At 57.0% G+C, this 24943-nt stretch overlaps 1 protein-coding gene across 6 annotated transcripts in view; it reads right to left on the reverse strand.

Annotated features, from left to right (window-relative positions):
• Positions 1–24943, reverse strand: part of PRKAR1B (protein kinase cAMP-dependent type I regulatory subunit beta) — a 184964-nt gene that overhangs the window by 22956 nt on the left and 137065 nt on the right. For all 6 annotated transcript variants that reach the window (XM_045389832.3, XM_045389833.3, XM_045389831.2 and 3 more), the window contains exons 8-9: positions 14593–14653; positions 9441–9562 (exon numbers count right to left, since the gene is read on the reverse strand). In XM_045389832.3, coding sequence (XP_045245767.2) covers positions 9441–9562; positions 14593–14653 — 183 coding nt within the window. The remainder of the gene's footprint in view (positions 1–9440; positions 9563–14592; positions 14654–24943) is intronic.

Here is a 24943-nt window from a genome sequence, read left to right on the forward strand (position 1 = left end):
CCCGGCCAGCACGGACAGGGCCCCACGGACAGGGCCACCCCAGGGCCAGACCCTGAGGGCCCCGGAACCTCCACTGTCCCCGCGCAGATGTCCGCGTGCACAAGGTCCACACAGGACCCAGGTGGAGGGCTCGGAGCCCAGCCCTGGGGTTCTGGAAAAGTGTTTCTTCCAGTCCAGCCCAGAAGGAATGTTTTTATTTTCCTGCTAGAGGCCAGGCCAAATGGGCTCCCGTTCAAGATGCTCTGAGATTTCCCTCAGACAGGGAAGACTTGGCACCACGCACAGTGACCACTGGGCAGAGGCCAAGCCCAGCGCCTCGGTGGGCCTCACCTGCCCTGACCCGCGAGAGGAGGGAGGACACACAGCCGGTGCAGGTTCCCCCACAGGCAGATACCCCCAGGCCTCCGGAAGGTGGACCGAAGGCTCCTGGTGGGGCCCTAAGGCCAAGGCGGGGGCCAGGGACGTGGTTCTGAGCACTTCTCATTTGGCTCTCGGAGGAGGCTGCGGTGTCCCGGCAGGATGTTCCAAAGTAACTTTCACACCCCTCGTCAAGGAGCTCGGGGGCGTGGGACCCTCCCCTGTTCGGGGTTTGCAGCTCTGCCCTCCTGCGGCCTCGCCACACCCTCCCCCACATGTGAGCTCCTGTGTCCCTGCAGCTGTTAGAATGCCCTCCATCTGGAGGACTCCTACTCCTACTTCAATACCCCGTCCCCTCCACCACCCAGCAGTCCCCGGGCCCTCCCCCATCCCCCGCCATCCCCTCAGGGTGACTGCCCTGCACTGTGGCCGGCCTGCTCCTGTCAGGTGTAGTCTCCACACAGCACGGCCCTTGGCAAAGCAGCTGGACTATTTCTCTCCTCTGCAAATCAGCCTCCAACTCCTGCCGTTGCGGCCGTCACACCCAGAGAAACACTGATGTTCCAACCCCGGTCAGCAGAGCTCTGCAACCAGAGCCCCCCAGACTCGCCCGCCCGTTCTCCCACCTTGGACCGCTGCCTGCATCCCAGCATCCAGGCCCCTGCCTCACGGCCACCGCAGGGCCACGGCCCCTCCACACTCCCTGCAGCCCAAGCGACACCACTCCGGGCGGTCTCTGCGTTGGGTCCTGCTCCATGTCTCTTCCAAGCCCTCACGTCCTTCCAAAGCATCTCACCCATAGGACGCCAGCCCAGGAGAGAGGACAGGGGGTGTCTGCAGTCTACAGCATCTCTCCAGCCCCGGACCAGAGCTGATGCCTGGGAAACACGTATGGCTTAGATCCCTGTGGCTCCTGCAGACCTTCCTCCAGACAGCGACCCCAAAAGAGAGACATGTAGGAACTGAAAGGGCCACCCTAAGTAAGCAGCACCATAAGCAACGCTTCAGAATGTGGCATGGCACTGGCACTGTCCCAGAGACCCCAGCCAGGAGCCTCGTGGCGCGGACCGGGTCTATCTGAGACCCCAGCCAGGAGCCTCGCGGTGCAGACCGGGTCTACCTGAGACCCCAGCCAGGAGCCTCGCGGCGCGGACCGGGTCTGTCTGACACCCCAGCCAGGAGCCTCGTGGCGAAGGCCGGGTCCCAGATGACCCCACACGACGATGGGGCAAGCACGGGGTTCCCCCAGAGGTCCTGTTTTGCAGAGGTCCCCTTCCTAAAAGCATCCAGCAGTGACCAGTGGATTCTGAACAATCGGCCACCCCCTGGTTCAGGCGTCGGCAGGGAGGGGGCACGGGGCTCTGATGAGCCAGGAAAAGTTCCCAGGCCCAAAGACAGCTTTGCAACGTGTTGTTCTGCAGTTGCTTCAACGTTGTGGACATTCATAAAATTAATTTGCAAAGAGAGGAGATAAACTCCATCGAGCGTTCCCATGGCAACGCCTCCCAGGCCACTGCTGCCCTGGATGGGAGCAAGCTGGGGAATTTCGGTCTCGGGACTTTTACGTGGAACCGGCTCCCAAGGTGCAGCTGCCCCCAGGCTGTGGGGAGGTCTCCGGGAGGGGAACTCCAGGGGCCTGGAAAAGCAGGCGTGCAGCCCCCAAGCAGGAATGCGTGGAGGGAACCTGAGCTGGTGCCCGGGCGGGCAATGCCCCACCCAGCCCTGGCCGGATGCCACTCCACCCTCCCGCCAGCGGTGAGGTGACGGAACAGCTGGACGGTCCCCACCTCCAGGAGCCCGCGCAGCCCTGGCACACGCTGCCGCCTCTCCGCTAGACCCTGGACGCCGCTCTCACCGGGGAACGAGCTGGGTGTCCACCCAAGCCGGGCACAGAAATAACACCTCTGCCCCCATTGCCACAGGACCGAGGACTCTGTCCCCATTTAGAGCTCCTGGGGCCCGGGGCTGTTCCCCAACCTTCGGTAAGAGCCCCTAGAAAGATCCGGTTCCCCTCACCCCGAGGCCGACGGCAGGTGCAGGCCTCACAAGGACGCAGGACGCCCAGGCCCTGGGGCTCAGGGCTCCCGCTGATGCACACGGTGCGGTGGACACTACGGCTTTCCATCTGCACGTCTGCAGCTCCCAGGTTCACAACCCACAGGCCTGCGGGGGAGCGACTGCTCAGTCTGCTGAGGATATTTTCCAACAGCTGTGGGGATCGGGTGTCTGAGGGGCTGGCAGCTCCACACAGCTTCAGAGACAGCGGGCGTGACCCCGTGGGGTCGGGGGCAAGGAAAAGCAGCCTCCACCCAGGAGGGGCCCGGCTCCTGCAGACAGACCCGCGGGGGTCCCGGGAGTTGAGGGTCATGCAGCCCGGCCCTGCCTTCCTGGCTGCCTCTGTGGCGCCCCGGCTTAGCTCTGCAGTGGAGTTGGCCCGAGGCCTGCAGGTGTTCAGGCCTCACAGGTGTGAGCAGGGGCGGTTTCCACACCTGTGCAGGGCCAGGGTCCCCACACCTGAGGGAAATCAGCTCCTGAAACAATCGCATCTTCGGGCAGAGCGGGCACAAGGCACCGCAGGCTGCCACTGCAGACGGGGCCGGCCCTCACTTTGTCCATCCTGGAGAGCCCAGGGGAGCAGGAGGCCCTGGGTGAAGGACAGGCGGGGGGAGAAAAGGGCGAGGCGGGAGCTCCGTGGCCCTACAGGGATGAGGCCTCATGCACAGGGCGTCCTCAACCCACCAAGGCCACGATTTACAAAACAATGTGCTTTAGAAACTGCTGGAGGAAGAAGGACAGAGACCAGACAGGGCAGGACGCCGGCCCCAAGGAGAGTGGGGGACCGGCATCTCCTCCATGCGCTGCTTCAAGGAAAACAAACGGCGGCCACGAGAGCAGCCACCGAGCCTCCGGGGCCTGCTGAGAAGCCGCCCCACCGGCCGGGCGCCGCCGCACCTGTCTGACGCTATCGGTGGCCGCCCTGGCCGCACAGTCCACAGCTGGAAACCGCAAAAGGCTCCAAAGCGCGTCGGTTCTGCGCCTCTGATCCCCGCACCCTGGGGCTGCACTGTGACTTGCCAAATTTGGCTGATCACAGAGGAAAAGCAAAAAAAAAATCCAGGTTGCCAAGGAGACCCTTTCAAATCCATTTTACAGTGCTGGGAAAGCGATACCTTCCTCTCAGGTCGAGTTTCGTTCCCGAGGCTGTGCAAGGCGCTGTTTTATGTGAACCTGCGCGGCCCCCCTCACCTCCCCTCCCGACCCCCACACACACTCTGTCAGCGGTCAGGGCACCCTGCACAGCGCTCCGCTCTCCCCACATCCCCCTCCTCAGAGCCTTTCTGGGAAACCCGTGCAGCGGCGCATGGGGGCTCCTGGGGAGGGGGCAGCCAGCGTCTGACCCCAGCACCCCTCCTGGGGACTCTGCAGGGAGCCTGTAGAACCCTCGGCTGTCCCCAACACAAAACCACACTGCTGCACAGCTGGGTGAGCCCCCCAAGATCACGAAAATCAGCTGTGACAGCCCTCAGCAGATGCGCCACTGCGGGGCCTGGCTCCCAGAGCCGGCAACGCACACAACAAGGTAAAATCCGAGTGGTCCGCCAGGGAGTGGACAGAGGGGCAGAAGGCGGAAAACACCAGAAGTTGTGCTCGCAAGACTGGGATCACGGAGTCGGGCACACCCATGGTGAAGGCATCACGGGCAGAGCCTCCCGGCTGTGGGAGGCGGCGTCTGCCCCTCGTCAGTCCCCGCACCTGTCCTCAGCTGACGACCCTGGCGTGGATGTGGAGGGCACGGCCGGCAGAGCCCCCCGCCGGGGTGTGGTTGGGTCACACACTGTGTGCATGGGGACGCCAGCACATCCTCAACACTCAGAACACGCTGCGCGGCTTGGTGATGCCCTCTCCTCTGTTCCGGGGTGAGAACACCGCGTGTGCTGCCTTGATCTGCTCTCCACAAAGATGCACCCGCGATCCATGCCCCCCACACACATTTTCATGATTTTCCTACACAGGGCCTTGGACTCAGCTAGGAGGGGGCCTTGGTCCACAGAGAATAATGTGTGATTGTCCGAACCAGCCACAGCTACTCATTCTCTCAGTTTCAAGACCATTCAAACCGAGGCTGCCAACTCAGAAGCCCCCGAGTGCCTGCAGATATGGCTGAGGAGCTGAGAGCAGGGCTGGGCAGGGGCTGTGGGAAACTGGGAAGCCTTTCACACCAGAAGGGGCATCTGCCAGCTGGGTACGGCCAGACGGGGCTGCAGGTCCAGTGTAGTAGGATGTCAGATTTTTAAAGAGAAGTAAGAGATCCAGATTTACTTTATTTTCTTGAGACAGGTTCTTGCTCTGTGGCCCAGGCGTGATCTCAGGTCACCACAACCTCTGCCTCCTGGGTTCAAGTGATTCTTGAGCCTCAGCCTCCCAGCAGCTGGGATTACAGGCACCTGCACCACGACTGGCTAATTTTCGTATTTTTAGTAGAGACAGGGTTTCACCATGTCGGCCAGGCTGGTCTCGGACTCCTGACCTCAAGTGATCCACCCGCCTTGGCCTCCCAAAGTGCTGGGATTACAGGCGTGAGCCACCGTGCCCAGCCAGCGACCTAGATTTTTATGTGAAATCTCCTGACTGTAAAATAACAAGTAATCCAAATGTTTAAAAAAACACTGTACAGGCCAACACAAATTTGTCTCTGGGCCAGATTCAGCCTGTAAGCACCAGTTTCTTGTCAATGGATGTAAAACCTAGAGCAATTAAAGATATCTGCCTTTCCACCTGTCACCGCGGTCATCCTGCTGGAGGTGGAGCGGCCGGAAGCGCCACCGCCACGGCTCTGTTGTCTAGGCAAGGAAGGGCTCTACTTATGTACTTATTTCAGCAGCGATAACCGGTGAGAACTGAGGAGCCATTCCTGAAGTCAGCAACTTAAACCAGTTTATTGTTATCCTTCAGTTTGGGGTTGGAGGGGCTCAGCCGGGCGGTTCTCACTCGGGGTCTCCTCTGGGGTTGCATCCAGATGGAGGCAGGGATGACCTCATCGGAAGACTCAGCTGGCAGGACATCCAAGATGGCACAGTCATGTGGCAGCTGTTGACACTGGGCGTTCACGGCTGCGCTGGCCGGGGCTGGGGCTGGGGCTGGGGCTGCGCAGGCTGAGAGCACAGCTCTCAGAGCACAGCTGCTGGGCTTTAAGAAGAGCATCCTGGGAACAAGGTTCCCATAGGCTGTGGTGGAAGCTGTAAGGCTTTGGAGGACCCAGTCTTGGGTACCCTGCAACATCATTCCACTGTATTCTGTCCATCGAGTGTGTACCTAAACCAGCCCAGCATCAAGGGGAGGGTGTTAGACTCCCCTTCTCCACGGGAAAGACAGCCAAGAATTTGAAGCCATCTTTTTTGGTTTGGGTTTTGGTTTTGGTTTTGGTTTTGAGACAGGGTCTCTCTCTATTGTCCAGGCTGGAGTGCAGTGGTGCAATCATAGCTCACTGTAGCCTTGAACTCCTGAGCTCAAGCAATCCTCCCACCTCAGCCTCCCAAGTAGCTGGGACTACAGGTGGGTGCCACCACGCCCAGCTAATTTTTTCCCCCCTGTCTTATGGTGCTGATAATTTTTAAACTTTTAGTAGAGATGGAGTCTCACTATGTTGCCCAGGCTGGTCGTGAACTCCTGGGCTCAAGTCATCCTCCTACCTTGGCCCCCCAAAGTGCTGGGATTACAGCATGAGCCACCGTGCCCAACAACCACCCAACAGCTGCCTTCAATACAGCAGATTTCAGCAGTGGGTTTGTGATCCTCGCCTCTGCACACGGGCAGGCGTGCACGCTGGCATTCCCTCCTCTGCACACAGGCAAGCGTGCACGCTGGCAGCCTCTTCTCTGCTCACAGGTGGGCGTGCACGCTGGAATCATGGCTGGGGTCACTCCCCTATCAGGACCTGCCAGAGCCTCCTTCCAACGCTGGCCAGAATCATCACTTGGGCTGCCTGTGGTTCCATCCTTTCCCTCCTCCTCTTCTCCTTTTAAAGAAGCATTACTGTTGAATGAGTCCCCTACTCTACTGACCGGACATACTGCCTGAGAACGGCCCCCCAGCAGGGATCCCCCTTTGTGAATGTCCGTGCAGCCTGTGGTACCTTTAGGTTGGAAACAAGCATCATTCATTCATGCATTCACTAATTCATTCACATAATGAGCATTCTGGGACGTGGAGAGGGAAGTGACTCAGGTCCCGGAATCCCACATCCACCTTGTGGAGCTCCGTGAAGGTGGCTGCCCCGTCAAGACCTGCCTTGGTGCTTCTTCCAGGTTAGCAGAAATCTCCCAGCGCCTCCAACACCCCAGCCGGCCTGGCTCCCTCTGGCCTCTGCTGCTTCTCCTGCTCTATCCCAGCCTTCCAGGTCTTTCCTTATGGTAGAGCCGCAGTGGGAAGCACCGGGGATGAGGGTGGGAGAGGCCCTGAACATGCCCCTCAGGGAAGGGTAATGAAGATTTAGCAGGTGCGGGGGCCCGAGCCTGGGTCTCCAGCGAAACACACACTTCCTTCCCACAGGATCTTACTCCAGCCTCTTGCTTTTCCGCCTGTGTTCCGGTGGCGGTGAGCATCTTCCAACACCATCGGCGGCCCTGGCCACATTGCTGGGCTTCTGGTTTTTTTTTTTTTTTTTTTTTTTTTTTGAGACAGAGTCTCGCTCTGTTGCCCAGGCTGGAGTGCAGTGGCCGGATCTCCGCTCACTGCAAGCTCCACCTCCCAGGTTCACGCCATTCTCCTGCCTCAGCCTCCCAAGTAGCTGGGACTACAGGCGCCCGCCACCTCGCCCGGCTAGTTTTTTGTATTTTTTAGTAGAGACGGGGTTTCACCGTGTTAGCCAGGATGGTCTCGATCTCCTGACCTCGTGATCTGCCCGTCTCAGCCTCCCAAAGTGCTGGGATTACAGGCTTGAGCCACCGCACCCGGCCACTTCTGTTGTTTTGAACCAAGACTCTGGCTCCCGAATTCGCTGAAGTCGCCAAACATCTACCAGGACTTGAGCTCTTTGCTGACCTCTGTTTCTTCCCAGCAGCCCGCGGGGCAGGGAGGTGCGCTCCTTCTGGACCCAGAATGATCCTGTCACTGCCCACAGCTGCAGGTGTTTCGGCGAGGGCGGGACCTTAAACTCCGCCACCCTGACGCATGCATTTCCCGATGGCAGGTGCAGAGTTGGGGCGTGTGCTTAGGGCATGTGCTTAGGGCGCATGCAAGCATGAGATCCTGCTCACCCTTGAGGGCCGGACACGTGGGGAACATGTCAGACACACAGGAGCATACGTGTGGTTCTGCAGAGCCGGGCAGGTCAGCACGCAGCCTGGACAGGTCACTCATTCCTGCCCAGGGCCACCTGGGGAGGGGATTCCTCTCAGGAGGCCACGACCCAGGCACAGCCTCCGGCTGATGGACACACTGCAGGCCCTGGGGTTCCAGCCCGGTTCCTCCAGCATTAATCCGAAGGGAGAGGGCTTCAGATAACCGGGCAGGGCAAAGTTCAAATAACCATGGGGCACAGGTGATGTAGGGCAGGTGGGCCCCAAAGTGGGGCTTAGCCTGCCGGGGTTCTTGGCTTTGCCCAGGAAAGGATTCGAGGCCCAGCAGGAGGTGGACTAAACAGCTTTACTGAGGCAGCAGTGTTTGGGGTTACAGCTCCTCGCTGCTCCCACTAGGCAGAGCGCTGAGGGGAGCGGCTCAGGGCACCTGTGCAGTCCCATTTACACCCACTTATAATTAGATGCACATTAAAGGGTGGATGATACAGAGACCTCTGGTTAAGGGTGGTAATTTTCCGGGTCCTCAGGCCGTTGCCATGGGAAGGGGCGGGAGCTCCCGGGCGTTGCCATGGCAACGGTAAACTGACGTGGTGCGCTGGTGGGCGTGGCTATGGAGAGCGGCTTGCACCCTGGCTCTGTTTTAGCCAGTCCTCAATTAGGTCCGGTGTCCGAGCCCCACCTCCGGAGTCCAGTCCCACCTGCTGGCTCACAGGCACGGGGTCCCTTGCCAGCGCCCGGAATGGGGGTTCACACGCGAATTCCTGCCCTGTCCTCGGGACAGCAGCTCAGCTCACCCAGCAGTCTGCGTGCGGCCATCGTGGCCTGCGGCCCCAGCATGTGCCGGGGGCTCCACGGAGCCACCTGTCGCCTGCCCGTGGTGGCGCCGTGGTGTGAGACGGCAAAAATGACTCACAAAAATGACTCTACGTCCAGATACAGAAGCTGCCACCGTCTTTTTAAACTTTTAATTTTGCCATCATCGTAGATTGGAGTGCGGCTGTGAGAAATAATATAGAGAGATCCTGTGTACCCTAAATGTATGCGATGCCCCCGACAGTGACCTGCTGTGTACACACGGCGCCACGCCACGGCTGGGATGCAGATGTGGTGCCATTCCCAACCTCACTCCCTTCCTCAGCTCTGCCCACCCTTGCACACCCTGTGTGCAGGTTCCCGCCCTTGCACGCCCTATATGCAGGTTTCATGCAGGTTTTTTATTTTCCTTTTTTTTTTTTTTTGATGGAATCTCACTCTGTTGCCCAGGCTGGACTGCAATGGTGCCATCTCAGCTCACTGCAACCTCCACCTCCCAGGTTCAAGCGATTCTCCTACTTCAGCCTCCCAAGTAACTGGCATTACAGGCATGCGCCACCACACCCGGCTAATTTTTGTAATTTTAGTAGAGACAGTTTTCGCCATGTTGGCCAGGCTGGTCTCGAACTCCTGACCTCAGGTGATCCACCCGCCTCAGCCTCCCAAAGCGCTGGGATTACAGGCGTGAGCCACTGAGCCTGGCCAGTTTCATGCAGTTTCATCACACATGCAGATCAGGCACCAACCGCCTTTCTAAGAAGGGAGGCTTTCGATGCTAGAGGACCGGAGGAACCTCGGTGGCAGGAGTGTGAGGCCATGGCCCACCCACCCCGTGGAGGCCCCAGATAGGCGTGCGGTCACAGAGCAGCACTGACTCGAGGGAGGATGAGGCGGGCAGTGGAAGATGAGAAGGTAGGAAGTGCCCCCACCCAAGCACACACCCAGAGCGCCCACGTGGGAAGCACGTCTCACCTCCGTGATGATGTAAAAGTCATCCCCAGGCTCTCCCTGGACCACGATTTTCTCTCCATCTTCAAACTGGACGGGCTCCAGCGCGTCCGCCACGGTCAGACGCTCCCACTTCTCCAGGGACTCTGTGGGGAGAGGAGTAGGACAGGTCATCCTGGGGCTCACGCCTCCCCGGCCAGTCCAAGACAAGGGCCACCACTCTTCCCGAAAGGTGTCCTCAGAAGCACCAGCTCCGTGACCAGTAAGCTGCATAAGACGAGGCCGTGACACTATCCCCCAGCACCTCTGTGCCAGGGGGCCTGGGTTTTCTTGCAATCAGCAGGTCCCGGACGCATGCAGCTCATGTGCCCTCTTTACCAGGTGCGGAGGGAGCTATTCTGACAGTTATCCCTGGCTTAATGTAAATACCCAACAGTGAAAACTGACTCCAGGTTAACTCAGTATGAAAATACTTTTGTTATCTTCGAAAGAATAGAGCTGCTTACATTTTTGCAAACAATGGAGTCCCAGCTAAGCACAAAGGCTACTAAGTGGTTTAAAATAATTCAGAAGCCAGGCACAGTGGGCTTTGGGCTGAGGCAGGAGGATCACTTGAGGCCAGAAGTTCAAAACCAGCCTGGCCAACATAATGAGACCCCATCTCTACAAAAAAAAAAATGTTTTAAATTAGCCAGGCATGGTGGTGTGTACCTGTAGTCTCAGCTACTCAGGATGCTGAGGTGGGAGGAACACTTAAAGGCCAGGAGTTCAAGACCAGCCTGGGCAACATAGTGAGATCTCGTCTCTACAAAAATTAAAAAATTAGCCAGGCATGGTGGCGCACACCTGTGGTCCCAGCTTCTCAGGAGGCTGAGGCAAAAGGATCACTTGAGCGCAGGAGGTCGAGGCTGCAGTGAGCTATGATCATGTCACTGCACTCCAGCTTGGGAGATGGAGCAACACCCCGTCTCCAAAAAAAAATGTGAATAACAAAATAATTCAGAATGGTAACTGCCCATCCAAAAGAAACACTGTTCATCGGGGACTGATCAAAGAACATGGAACTGCATTTACGTTGTAAGATTAAGGCATAGTATACTTTCTACTCTTTTAGGTCAAAATGTTTAATTTCCATGCCAAGTTTATCTTTAAATGTTTGAAAATTCAATGTATCTTTCCGCCCTTCTCACAAGGTCTTCCCTTCCTTGTCTTTATTCATCCCTAACCCTTGGAAGGGAAAAAAAAAATTACTAACGTCAGATTTTATAAGAAAATAATGATCACCTGATTAACTCTTTCTTTTTTCACACACACTAAAAATCTTTCCTGTCCTATACAAATCAGATGCTACCTATGTAGGTCAGAAGCTAAAAATAAAAAGCAAAGCATTTATTTTAGATCTAGGTTAGGAGGGAGATTTCTCTCCTTAAAAATCCCTGTTGATGCCGTACGTTGCAAAGGAAAATGCTTTCCACAAACCCCAGGGCCGGGGCAGATTCTGCAGCATAGGGAAGTGGGGTGAGGCCCCCGCTACCAGAGCTGCTTGACCAGCTTCCAAAAAACGGTCTGTACCGGCCGGGCGCGGTGGCTCACGCCTGTAATCCCAGCACTTTGGGGGGTCGAGGCGGGCGGATCACAAGGTCCGGAGATCGAGACCATCCTGGCTAACACGGTGAAACCCCGTCTCTACTAAAAATACGAAAATTAGCCGGGCGCGGTGGCGGGTGCCTGTGGTCCCAGCTACTCAGGAAGGTGAGGCAGGAGAATGGCGTGAACCCGGGAGGCGGAGGTTGCAGTGAGCCGAGATCGCACCACTGCACTCCAGCTTGGGCGACAGAGTGAGACTCCGTCTCAAAAAAAAAAAAAAAAAAAAAAGGGTCTGTACCAGACAGAAGCTGCTGAATAATTCAGAACCCAGGCGTGCTCCCAAGCAGGTCAACACATCAGTGCACACCTGGCAACTAAATGATGCAGGTGATTTTTTTAGTGCAATTATGGTTTGTGTTCAGGGTGCAGAAGGAGACCAGCATATGAATTTGGAGTGTTTTGTTTACTGGTTTCCTTACAAGGACAGTCACACGAGGCATTTCATTTCAGAAGTCAGTTGCAGTTAGGAAGTTCATTTCCACATATTTGATCAGCAAATGCTTCCTCTATTACATTTGAAACCTGTAGTATTCTGAGTTCTGAAAACAAAAATTATCTCCTGGCTACATTAATCTTGGATGAAAACTAACAGAAGAAACCACAGGGAGATGGCACTTTTGGCCCCAGTTGTTTTTTTTTTTTTTTTCCAAGAGACAGCCTCTTGCTCTGTCACCCAGGCTGGAGTGCAGTGGCGTGATCACGGCTCACTGCAGCCTTGAACTCCTGGGCTCAAGAGATCCTCCCACCTCAGCCTCTCAAAGTGCTGGGATTATAGACATGAGCCACCACACCTGTATAATTTTTTTTTTTTTTTTTTTTGGAGACACAGAAACTCGCTATGTTACCCAGGCTGGTCTTGAGCTCATGGCCTCAAGTGACCCTCCCACCTCAGCCTCCCAAGTAGCTGGGACTGCAGGCATGCACCATCACGCCCAGCTAATTTTTTATTTTGTAGAGATGGGATCCATCTCCATTCACTGTGAAAACTATGCAGAATAAACGCAGCCAAGTGTCCCAAAAAGCACCTCACAAGGTCAGCCTGCGGCCACAGGACAAGGCTGCGTGCACCTGCCCCGGTGGGAAAGCCATTGCCAAGCTCTGAGCTGGAATTCTGCAGACTCGCAGCTCCCACGCGGGCCGTGCTGACTCTACGGGGCCTCCTGTCCAGGGGGCCGAGCCCTGCACGTTCAGGAGGAGAAAGCAGAGTCCCAGGAGCACCAAGGCGCAAACGCCATTCCCAGGTTTCTGGTGTGGGGACAGGAATGCCGAAGCCCACAGCTTCAGCCTCGTCCAGGGCCATCCCTCCTGCCAAGCCACCTGTGGAGGCACCGCCCCGCCAGCCCTTTCTGGAGGACTTTGTGCTGATGGTGACTGGGCAGGAAAAGGGAATCGTGTCTTGTTGTTACTCTTCTGGGAGGCCCCGGAGAAGCCGGTCACATTGCCAGCTGCTGCATTAATCAGAGGAACATAAATGGGCGGACGGAGGCCACGCGGCAAGGACGTCTGACCACCCCTGAGAGCCCAGGACACAGGAAGCAAGAAGCCACCTCCAGCCGGAGGTCACCGACGCTCGCCTGGAGCAGGGAGAGGTCTCGTCCTTCATGGCCTGCAGTAGCCGTTGCCTCGACAGTGCTGGGGAATGAAGGAATCTGTGGGGACAGGGCTGACTATTCAGTGCCCGGTGCCTGGTGGGCACGAGGGCCTGGACCACCCAGCTCCGCCTCAAAAGGAACCCAGAAGGGCGGCAGAGACCCTGCGTTTGGGATTTCGCATAGGGATCAAATGTCCTCCTCTCGGCCCCTATAAAATCTGGGGGACCAACTCGTTTTGTTTTTCCAAGTATGACATTTTTAAAAAGGCACTAGAATTAAAACCAGACATGAAGCCACATGGGTGATTCCATTCCCACAAAACATCCCGAACAGGCAAATAACCCACAGAGACGGGGAGCGTCCGGAGGCCACTGGGGCTGGGAGGGCAGGCGGGGGTGATGGCTCACAGGGATGGGGCTCTGCCTCGGGTGAGGATGGGGCTCTGGGATGGGAGCGGGGCCGACGACGTCATGTATGGACTCGACGGCCCTGAAACGTGCTTCCAGGAAAGGTCAAAATGTTCGGCTTGATGTGACCTGCATTTTACCACAATCGAAAGAACCTCACACTCCCTTCTCGACATTCCGCAGAAGGATTTCAGAGAGAACAGGGTCAAAGTCCTCCCCAAGAAACTCAGGCACAGCCATACTGCACACATATACGTGCACACAGGCACACTCACACCCACGCACACACACGTGTGTGCGCACATGCACACAGACACACCTACACACGTGCACACTCACACCCATGCACACGCAGGTGTGCACACACATGCACACAGACACACACACACACAACCTCTCACACACTTACATTCTATATGTACACACTGACACACCCATGCACTCACACTCCCCACACACATGCACATGCACACATTCTATGTGCATTCATGCACACACACGTGCACACACACCCATTCACACACATTCTACACACACATGACATGCACACACACTCATGCACTCACACCCCCACACACATGCACACATGCACATTCTACATGCACTCATGCACACACACATGCACACATGTGCACACACACCCACTCACATTCTACTCACGCACACACACCCCCCACATGCACACACACCCATTCACTCACACCCACGCACACATTCTACACACACCCCCCCACACACACACACCTGTGCACACTTGCACACACTCATGCACCCACATATGCACACTCATGAGCACACACATGCACACACACCCTCACACATGCACACACGCACACACATGCACACACGCACGCACACCGCCCATGCGCACACTCACACACATGTGCACGGTTCTGCCTGCTCTAGCCCAAGGAGCCCCCACTGGCCTGGCCGGTGCCATCGCGTATAACTCAGGTTGCAGCAGCGTCTTCCCCGCCAGGCCGTTGAGCAGGTTCACCAAAGGTGAAAAGGCTCCAGGCGCACCTGAATCACCAGCCTGCCCTGTTATCCTTCCCGGAACTGAGAGCGATGATGGTGGCCTAGGAAGGGCAGAGACAGCTCCCAGAGAAACCGCGCTTAGAAGGGAACCAGCAGAGTCAGGGAAAGCAGCTCCACCTAGCTCGCACGTGTACCGGGAGCCAACACCAGCTTTCAGCTCTACATGGACCGGCGTGGAGGGAAGGCTGGGGGCGTGGCTCTGACAGCAAAGGGAGAAGCAGACAGGAAATGCACAGGATGGCAGAGACGCTGAGAAGCAGGGCAGCCCTGCCCACGGGAGAGGAGGCGGGCTTTTGGGGTTTGCCAGCAAGTGACAGTGCGTGTCATGTGTGCACGTGTATGTGTGTGGGCATGTCTGTGTGCTGCGCCCCAAACTTCCATAACACCAACAACACTCAACTTGCCAGCCACTTGGAATGGGGAAGAGGCTGGGGTTGCCAGCAGGCACCCGGATGTCGGGACACACAGCCGGACAGGGGCGCAGCCACTGACCTAGGATGGAGACCTTGCTGAGGAACTCCTCGTACATCTTGCGTTTCCTCAGCGTGCTGCCCTGTTGGGGAGAAAGGAAAAACAGACAAGAACGTGAATCTTTGTGCCTGGATCAACCTGACGTTTCCAGATTTCCCCAAATGACTCTCAACTTCTAAGGAGACCCTCCAAGCATTCCAAGTCCCGAAAGTCCTCAATGACCCGAAGGCTGTGTGAGCTGCCATGGTGTCCTATGCACCCCGCCTCCCTCCTCCTGAGGGGCTTCTGGAAAAGCTCCCGTCATGGCTGCTAAGTGTCCTGGCCGGCAGCAGAGTTCCCCACCCAGCCGGGGCCAGTGGTAGGTCCACGCAGTGAGCACACAGCCAGTCAGAGCCTGAACCCGGGTTTCTAGCCATGAAGGGGAGGGAGCTCATAAACACATCTGGAGAAACTGAGGCCAACACAGACACTCAAGCACATGACGCAGAAGGGAGAGTGCTGCTGACATCTTCTGAGACCCTGGATCCAGCCATGCCTGAAGCTGCATCCTTACCCATTGAAGCTTGACTTCCCTCACCCCTGGGAAAAGCATGCTGAATAATACAATACCAACACACAGGGCCCTGTCCATGTTATGTGAATTAGAAATTAGAATTCATTCCAGGAACTAGGATTATAAATGTGAATTAGAAAAACACACCCTTTCTTCAAGCACACATCCCAGCAAGCTGATGGGCCCCGGTGCAGACAGGAATGAGGCCCCTGCTCCAAGCAGTCGGCTCCAGCCTGGTGCGCAGAAAGCAGCCTGGGTCTCAGCCCCTCTCAGCCGTCTGCCTGGGCCTTTGTACAGTGCACAAACTCCACAACTGTACAGAGCAGCCACATGGTGGGCACGACTGAGCACCGCACATTCAGAAAACAGAGACACACAGTCCGCCCAGACAGCAGCAAGCCCGATTCTGCTGAAATTCCAATGGTATCATCCATCGACAGAGGCCACGTGTTCGAGTAGGGTGTATGCCGCGATGTGAGCTGGACCAAGAGATGACATGCTGGTGACGAGGTTTTTCCATAACCCTGGATAAGTCCCCTGGGGTGTGGAGAGAGGAGGGAGGAGGGAACCTGCTGTGTTGAACGCCCACTCCAGGCTGGGGAGGGGGGCTCTTGGACACGCTGACCCACATTGAACTCGCAACAGATAACCCTGTGAGGGGAACATACTTTTATCCTTATTTTCCAGAGGCAGAAACTGAGGCTCCGCAGGGCTGAGTGACCACCCTAGACAGGAACCACAGAACCAAGAAGGAAAGCCTAGAGCAGGCTCTAAAAGCCCCAAAGCTGCCCCACCTCTCCATTTGTCAAACGGGGATGTATTTTACTCCTTCCTGACATGCTGTTTCATGAATTCCCATAACACCCTGAGACAGAAAACCGCAGTGAGCAGTGTTTACCAGGTGCCTCCCCCCTGTGTGACTGACCACGTGCTGACCACGGGCACACAGACACAGTGGCATGTGCAGTTTCTGAACACGTCCCTCCCCTCTCCTCCTTCCTGCTGTCTGGCACATGGAGATGATGGCTGGGGCTGCAGCAGCCATCCAGGGCCCCTGAGGAGCATCAGTAAGAGAAAGCTGGTTCCCCGGGCCCCACAGAACAACGCACCCGCCCTAGACGGACTCCTTCCAGAGCGTGAGAAACAGCCGTTGTGGTTTAAGACACTGTTATTTTGAGTATTTCTGTTACGCCTGGCACGGCAGCAGCCGGCCCCCAATGATCCTCACTCGCCTCCGGGTGTCCACACCCCTGTGTGGTCTGCACCATGATGAATAGGGCTGATGGAGGCAACTAGAGAATGCTAAGGAAATGAGTCTGAGATTTGCAAAGCCAGGTTGTAAAAGATACTGTGGCTCCTGCCCTGCTCTCTCCGGGATCACTCGGCTGCAGAGAAGCTCAGAGGAGGAGCAGCGCCTTCCAGCCACCCTCCAGCCCTGTGGGGGGAAGCCGCCACAGACATCTCCTCTGCCCCATAAAACCTTCTGATCCCCACAGCCCGAGGAGGGTTCCAGGCCAGAGCCGTGCAGCTGCTTCCTCCATGACCCATGGGAAATGGAACAAATGTAACATTGTTGACAGAGGTCACTAAGTTTGAGGGGAATTTGTTACGCAGCCACAGCTAACTGATACATCCAGGGAATTTGTTACGCAGCCACAGCTAACTAATACATCCAGCAAAATTTAATCCTAAGGGTTAGGATAGGCTAGGAAACCTAGGTTAGGATAGAAAACTATAAACTCTTCTGAACCCTGCAGGCAGCTGCCAGGGACCCTCCAAGCTGCCACAATGCCTGGGGACAATGGTGAACGAGGGTCATTTATCCCACCTCCTAAACAACGTACGTAGGAAGGAGATGTCAGGAAAGAGAGATGGGCCGGACATGAGAAGCAAGACCCCTGACACTCAGAAGAGCCCCCCAAATGCCTGTCAGTCTCCCCAAACTTTCTTCTCCTGAGGGGTGCTGTTCAAAGCATCTTCCCATCCACTCCAATCACTCACAGGAACAGAAATTGCAATCAAACACCACTTGGTGTTTACCGAGCGCCCTGGACAGGGGCAGGGGCTGTGCTCAGGGCTGTGCCCATCACATTGTCACAACTCAGAGGGCCAAGGAGGAGGAGAACGCGGAGGTGAGTGCTTCGGAGGAGTGCGTCTGAAGTTACCCACTGCCGTGGTGAAGTGGGGGTCTGCCCTAGCCCCGTCTCCAGGGCCTGCGCCTACCCACGGCCCCCTCTCCCTTCTCTTGATGCCACCCACAGCCAGATGCAAACTTGCTTGTGTCTCCCTTAAAATGGGACCCCTTGGGCACACCAAAAGTGGCTCCATCACATGGGAAAATGAGGGGCCACCACAGAGCCCCTTCCACAGTTGGGGGTGAGGAAGAGCAGCCCTGGGGACACAGTGAGCATAGGGGAGGCAGCCCGCAGCCCTCCTGTGCAGCCCTCCTGGCTAGGATGGAGCGGGACTCCAGCTACTGGGGCAGGAGGCCCTGCAGGAGCGGAGCAGAGAATGAAGGAAGGGAGACGGATTGCTGCGGAAGGAAAACAGCTCAAGGGGGAAGGGCTGGAGGAAAGGCACGTGATGCTAAATGCCTGTCCCTGGAAAACTATGACAAAAATGCAAGCTCCAGTGAAATGGGGGAGGAATGGTACACAAGTCCCCGAGGCACAGCGGTGACTTGTGTGGGGCTCAGGCCAGGTTTTTTCCAGTTGCTTATTCTGGACCCTGGCGGCGAGGCTGACCTTTCCCATGGGCACAGGCCATTTCCGGTGGCGTGGCCCTCCCCACTCACTCCCAAGCCTCCGTCAATGTCCAGAAACAGACTCGTGGAGCTGCGCCAACCTTCCCACTCACAGATCAGATGACTGAGCCCAGCAAAGGTGTGGCTTGAGCCCAACTTCCATGATGGGGATGAGGACCCTAAGGACACCCACCCTCCCCTGCTTTCCAGAGCCTCAGCATGGAGGACACCGTGGGAAGTTCACTCATCGTGGACAAGTTCAGGTCTGAATGTGTCACCTGCATCACTGTGCCCTGGTGAAATGAGACCATAAAAATCCCTGCCTTGCTGGGTCATGATGAGAACTGAGTCTCAACAAATGTTATGTTGCTGCTAATGGTTATGGTGGTGATGGTGGTGAGGACAGCCACAGTGGTGACGACGATGGTGGTGGTGATGGTGATGATGGTGATGGTGATGAGGACAGCAGTAGTGATGGACAGTGATGGTAACAGTGGTGATGATGGTGGTGACAGTGACGGTGATGGTGCTGATGGTGGTGATAATGATGGTGACGGTGGTTATGATGATACTGATGGTGATAATGGTGATGGTATTGAGGATGTTGATGATGATAATGATAATGGTGGTAGTGAGGATGGTGATGGTGATAATGGTAGTGATGATGGTGATGGTGGTGAGGATGGTGATGGTGGTGAAGGTGATATTCACGGTGGTGAGAATGGTGGTGATGAGAATAGTGATGGTGAGGATGGTGATGGTGAGGATGGTGATAACAGTAATGGTGATGGTGATAACGGTGGTGATCATGGTGACAGCGATGGTGATAATGATAGTGGTAGTGAGGATGGTGATGGTGATAATGGTAGTGATGATGGTGATGGTGGTGAGGATGGTGATGGTGGTGAAGGTGATATTCACGGTGGTGAGAATGGTGGTGATGAGAATAGTGATGGTGAGGATGGTGATGGTGAGGATGGTGATAACAGTAATGGTGATGGTGATAACGGTGGTGATCATGGTGACAGCGATGGTGATAATGATAGTGGTAGTGAGGATGGTGATGGTGATAATGGTAGTGATGATGGTGATGGTGGTGAGGATGGTGATGGTGGTGAAGGTGATATTCACGGTGGTGAGAATGGTGGTGATGAGAATAGTGATGGTGAGGATGGTGATGGTGAGGATGGTGATAACAGTAATGGTGATGGTGATAACGGTGGTGATCATGGTGACAGCGATGGTGATAATGATAGTGGTAGTGAGGATGGTGATGGTGATAATGGTAGTGATGATGGTGATGGTGGTGAGGATGGTGATGGTGGTGATGATAATGGTGATAATGATGGTGGTAGTGAGGATGGTGATGGTGATAACGGTAGCAATGATGGTGATGTTGGTGAGGATAGTGACAGTGGTGATGGTGGTGGTGATGGTGATAATGGTGGTGATGATGGTGGTGATAATGGTAGTGATGTTGGCAATGATGATAGTGACGGCAGGGGTGATAGTGGCGGTGATGATGGTGATGGTGATAGTGATGGTGATGATGGTGATAGTGATGGTGATGATGGTGATGGTGATAATGGTGGTGATGATCGTGATGGTGATAGTGATGGTGATGATGGTGATAGTGGTGGTGATGATGGTGATGGTGATAGTGATGGTGATGGTGATGGTGATAATGGTGGTGATGATGGTGGTGATAATGGTAGTGATGCTGGCAATGATGACAGTGATGGCAGGGGTGATAGTGATGGTGGTGATGATGGTGCTGACGGTGGTGATGGTGGCAATGATGATGGTGGTAGTGGTTCTTACTGGGTACATGAAAGTGTGCTGATGGGGAAAGTCAGGACATTGCAATTCCGACCCCAGCCTGCCCATGACTCCCCATACCCTTCATACCCTTGGACTAGTCTTGTCCTGTCTGGTCTTCGGTTTCCCCGTGACAAGAGTGGTTGAAATGAGCAGCTGTTCCCTGCGTCTCTGGCTTGGGCTCCTTCTCTGTCCCCCCAAATTCCTCACCACTGCTCCACTGGTGCCACATCCACCTTGGCCCTTGTCTGCCTCCCATTGACTTGCAGGGGGATGTCAGGTCCCTGAGCTCAGAAATGAGGTTAGACACCCGTGCAAACAGCTGCTGACCCAGCCCTAGTCCTCAGCAGCCTCCACCACTGCCAAGATTCCTCCTCCTCCCAGAAGGTGATGATGATAAGCATGGCTCACTACACTGAATGTTTCCCAGCGAACAGGCACCTCCCGAGATCCACACCTTCAGCTGGGCCTACTATCATCTCCACTCCAGGGAAGAAACAGAGGCTCAGGGCCGGTGTGGCCTGCCTGTGCCCCCTGGGCTGCCAAGCGGTGAGGCCAAGAACTGAAATGGGACAACCTTGTTCCAGAATCGATGCTCGCACGGCCAGGCTCCACACCGTCCTGGAGACAGCAAGGTCACCTTGAACCTCCACTCACACACTCAGCACTTTGTCTGCTCTGGAAGAACAGAAGTGGCATCCACAGAGCACCTACTGTGTGCACGGCACCACACACCATCATTCTCCATCCTCACACGAGACTGGAGAAGTGCAGCTCAGCGCATGTAATGTGCCCAGGCTGCCCGGGACAGAGAGAGGAGCCGGGACGGTGCGGCCCCGGGTGTTGCTTTCATGCTGCCAATACCAAGCCCACGGCCCTGTAAGGGTCGGGCAGCTGGGGCAGCTCTGGACGTGTTCCATGGCACGGGGCTGCTTTCAGACAGAATCTGCTGCAGGGAGAAGGGGCCCGGCATCACGCAGAGAGAACCGGAAATGTCAGCGACCTGGGTCCCCGGGTCCTGCCTCCCCCGGTGCCTGGAGACCAGAAGACAGAGGTGGCTCTGGCACTCTGCTGTGCAGCCCCGCACCCTCTGGGACACTCTGAGAGGAGCGCGGCTCCCACGGCCCTGAGCACCCCCGGCCCGGTAAAGGGTGTGGAGCCAGAAGGGGACTCTGTCCTGAAATACACACACATCAGCACAGCACGGTGGGACTCTGTCGTCCAAGGCATGTGCAGGAGAGGAGAAGAGCCGCGGCTCAGAGCGCAGAGCTGACCATGGCTGCGGGCCTGGTTGGCACAGCTGCCCATGCAGCCACCGGAAACCCGGCCCGGCGACACTGACCTCGCCACTCCAATGTGTGGCCCTGGCGTGCCCAGTCCAGGGGACCAAGAGACCAGCAAGGTGGGGGCGGGGCCCCAAGAGGCCGGCACTTGGGGAGAAAACAGCCCCAGGCCTTGCAAGTCACAGCAGACGCAGATGCAGGAAGTACAGGTATGAACCCAGGCCCTCCCCATACCCGGGTCTCAGTTTCTCCATCAGCTCCAGGTCAGAGCAGCACTAAAATGGCTGCGAGCCCTGATTTCAGAGGCCTGGGGGTGTCCTATCTTCCGCCAAAGCCCTCCCCAAGGTCCCCTCTTTGTGGCAAAAGTCCACAGCCCAGGAGGTCCGAGAAAACCTCAGGAACTTGGCCCAAGACCGAGACAGAGTAGACAGCACTTCTCCGCCCACTGCGGGTGCCTGAACAAACGGGGCTTCCTCAGTGACAACGGTCTTTTCGGAAACGCCAAGCCCAGGCCTGTCGGCAGCAGAAAAAGTGCCGCGTGTCTGCCCCAGAGAGCGGAGAGCGGGCCGGACGCCCGGGGCAGCGGCAGGCGCAATGACCCAGCCCAGGCCATTTTAGATTTCCGCCAGCCATGAAAAAAGCACTTCTTTTGAAAAATAATTTATAATTCACACTGACTGCCCAGCAATTACGCCCAGCCGGAGGAATGCAAAGCGTGTTTTGCCCAGGGAACCTCAGACATTAAAGCCGCGTGCGCCCATCCATCTCTCGCAGTGGGGAGACAGCTGAAGGCTGCCAGGGGCCCCGGGGGGAGGGCCCGGCCCCAAAGGCTGCCCCTTTTGGGATCATGTTCCTTCTGTGGCTGAGACGGTCAGTGAGGCGGGGCTGGGAGCTGACCTCTGAGCAGGCTGGTGGGCACTGGGACCCCCACATGAGGGCTCAGGAGTGTGTCTGCTGGCATCCCCAAGGGGGGCTTTGTGTGGGAGGAGGCAGGTGACCCCCATTTCCAGGTGCGAGGCTTCCTCAAGCCCACAGCACAGGGAGGGCGGGGGGCCTGGAAGTGGCTTCCTAACACCGATCCCACCCACTTCCCAGGAGTCAGCCCGGGGGCACAGGGCCTGGGTCGCAGTCTCAGTTCTGCCCCGTCTCGCCAGCACCTGCTTGGCCTCGGCTCCCACAGCTCTGTAACGAGGAGTCCGACCAAACTTCAGAAGCAGAGGTGGAAGGGAGGCCCCAGTCGCCCCCCAACCCCCCTCCCCCCGCTGTCTCCAAAAATGTCCCTGTCCCCTCCACACCCCAGGAGCTGGAGGTGTCAGAGCTGTGGCCTGGGTGGCAGCAGGGTGGACAACAGCCCTCCAGGGGCCTGGGGATCTCTCCAGCACCTTCACACAGAAAGCCTGGAAAACTGGAGCATTGATAGCGGCTGCCAGGTGCAGCGGCTCAGACCTGTAATCCCAGCACTCTGGGAGGCCAAGGCAGGAGGATCGCCTGAGCTCGTGAGAGACCAGCTTGGGCAACATATCGAGACTTCACCTCTATTAACAGAAAAAAAATGGAAAATAAAAATACATACAGCAGCCACTCGTGACTGGCCCCTTCTGCAGCCTGCAGACGCACTGACAGTGGGGTGACATGGCTGGTGATGCCTGGCTGTCCCCACAATGGCCCCAGATGGCTGCATCATGGCCTTATCCCCTCGCACTTCAAAGCTGGGAGGAGCAGAGTCACGCCACAGCCACACACCCCCAAAGCCGTGAGGTGAAGCCCACCAGAAAGCCAGTCCCGGCTCCCACGCACGGCTGTGGGGGCAGCAACTTCAGTCTGAAGGCACCGATGTGGAACCCAGCATGGCAGACCCCAGGGCCAGTGAGAAGAGGAAGAGGCCCAGGCAGGCAGAGTGGGGGTCTCAAGCTGTGAACAGCGCCCACTCTCCCTCCTGCCTGGGCCTCGTGAGGTGGACATGCCAGGCAGATCCCGGCTCTGGTCCCCCCATGGATCAGGGTCCCCCACGTGCACACTGTGGGACCCTCAGCACGTCACATCTGCCTCAGAGCTCCTGAGCCCGCCGTCCTGCCCCTGAGTGAGGGTGCACACAGGCCCTCCCGGGCTGCCATGGCCTCACATGGACACTGTAGGGCACCAAGCCCGGGTCAAGGCTCGGGGACCCTCCGTGACCTTAGCAGCATCCTCAAGGCTACAAGTGACAAACTGCCTGTGCTGAGAAACGGAGAAGCCCCGTACTCTCCTGGCCCCACTGGCTGTGCGGGGTCACTCTGGATACCGGTCAGCGGGGGCTGAGGGGCAGGGAGGGTCCAACCTCCGCCCCAGACTCAGGTTCCAAGGGGGTCTTGGGCTGCCCAGGCAGGTGGGTTCTGGATACCCCAGCACAGCCTCCACCTCAGAATTCTACATCCACTGCTTCCAAACGCTGGGGTCCTGGGTAAGGATCAGGGTGAACAGACGACCCCAAAGCTTACAAGAAAGAAAAACCAGGCCAGGCACAGTGGCTCACACCTATAGTCCCAGCACTGTGGGAGGCTGAGGCGGGAGGATCACTTGAGTCCAGGAGTTCGAGACCAGCCTCGATGGCATAGTGAGACCCGGTCTCTACAAAAAAACAATTTTTTTAGATTAGTTGGGCGTGGTAGCACACGCCTGTAGTCCCAGCTACTCGGGAGGCTAAGGAGGGAGGATGGCTTGAGCCGGGGAGGCGGAGGTTACAGTGAGCCAAGATTGCACCACTGTACTCCATCCTGGGTGACAGAGTGAGACCCTGTTTCAAAACAATTAAAAAGCAAAAAAGCAAGAAAGAAAAAGCAAGTCTGGGGAGTGCTGGCTCCAGGCTGGGCTCCTGCCTGGGAGCCTAGAGGTGGGGTCAACCCCATCCTTCCTCGGATAAAACGGGAAGCAGTGGAGGGAGCAGCCTCCCAGATCAGACACTCTGGGATCCTAAACTGGAGTCAGAGTTCACATTTCGGGCAGTGATCCGCTTCCTGGAGACACCAGACCAGGTCTCCCACGTCCCCCGCATCCCCCCATGTCCCAGCTCGGGGCTAAGGCAGAAACAGGAGCAGTGTGAGGAGCTCCGGGCCGAGACAGAAACAGACACCATCCTGCAAGTGCTCCCGTCCAAACCGGCCCTGCGCGGCCAGCTATTCTTAGCTCACAGGACCCAAAATTAAAACAGAGGAAGCGCCAGCTCCCTCCGCGGTTTGGGAACTTCCCTGAATATAAGGTTCCAACCACAAAAATCCCACAGCCGGGAGCGACAGGGCGTCAAGGATGGCGAGGAAACGGCTTATGCAACACCGGGCCAGGTGCGCCCAGAGGAGACGGGAACCGCTGTGCCCTCTTCCTGCCCCAAAACCACTCCAGCCCCTCTCGGAGGGAGGGTCTCAGGGGACCCCTCCCAGGCGGCAACAGAGGCCTCCCGGTAAAAGCAGGAGTGAGCGGGTTCAGACAGAAGAGAGAACGTGGGACTCCTCTGAGGAGGCTGCATCTCACCTGCTCTGTGTACTGAGGTATCCCCAGCAGTGCGGGAGCCCCAGGCCCAGGGCGGGCACCCAAGCAATGTCCCATAGATGCATGAATGATGAGCTCATGAGGGGCAGAGCCTGATGAAACAGCGGTCCCAAAAACTGTGCAAACACGCCATCCACAAAACACAAGAGCCGGCATCGCCGTGGGCCGGGACAGGCCGGCACCAGCAGGACATGGTCTCGGCCCATGACCATCAAATCCTCGTTCCCCAATCAGAGGCCGCACTCCTGACAGGGAAACCCGGGGCTGCACTTGCTCTCCCAGCTCACGGGGCTCTGTCCTAAACCATCCCACAGGACTCTCCCCAGGCCTCCCCTTGGGCGTCCTGGAACTGCGGCTCCCTCCTTAGGAATCACACCGGCCCAGGCAGGCCTCGGGCACGGAGTGGAGGGAACCATCCCAGGGAGGGGATGGAGGAGAGGCCGAGGACCCCAG

This window comes from Macaca fascicularis, chromosome 3, assembly GCF_037993035.2.
Source record: "Macaca fascicularis isolate 582-1 chromosome 3, T2T-MFA8v1.1".
In the NCBI taxonomy this organism is placed as follows: Eukaryota; Metazoa; Chordata; class Mammalia; order Primates; family Cercopithecidae; genus Macaca; species Macaca fascicularis.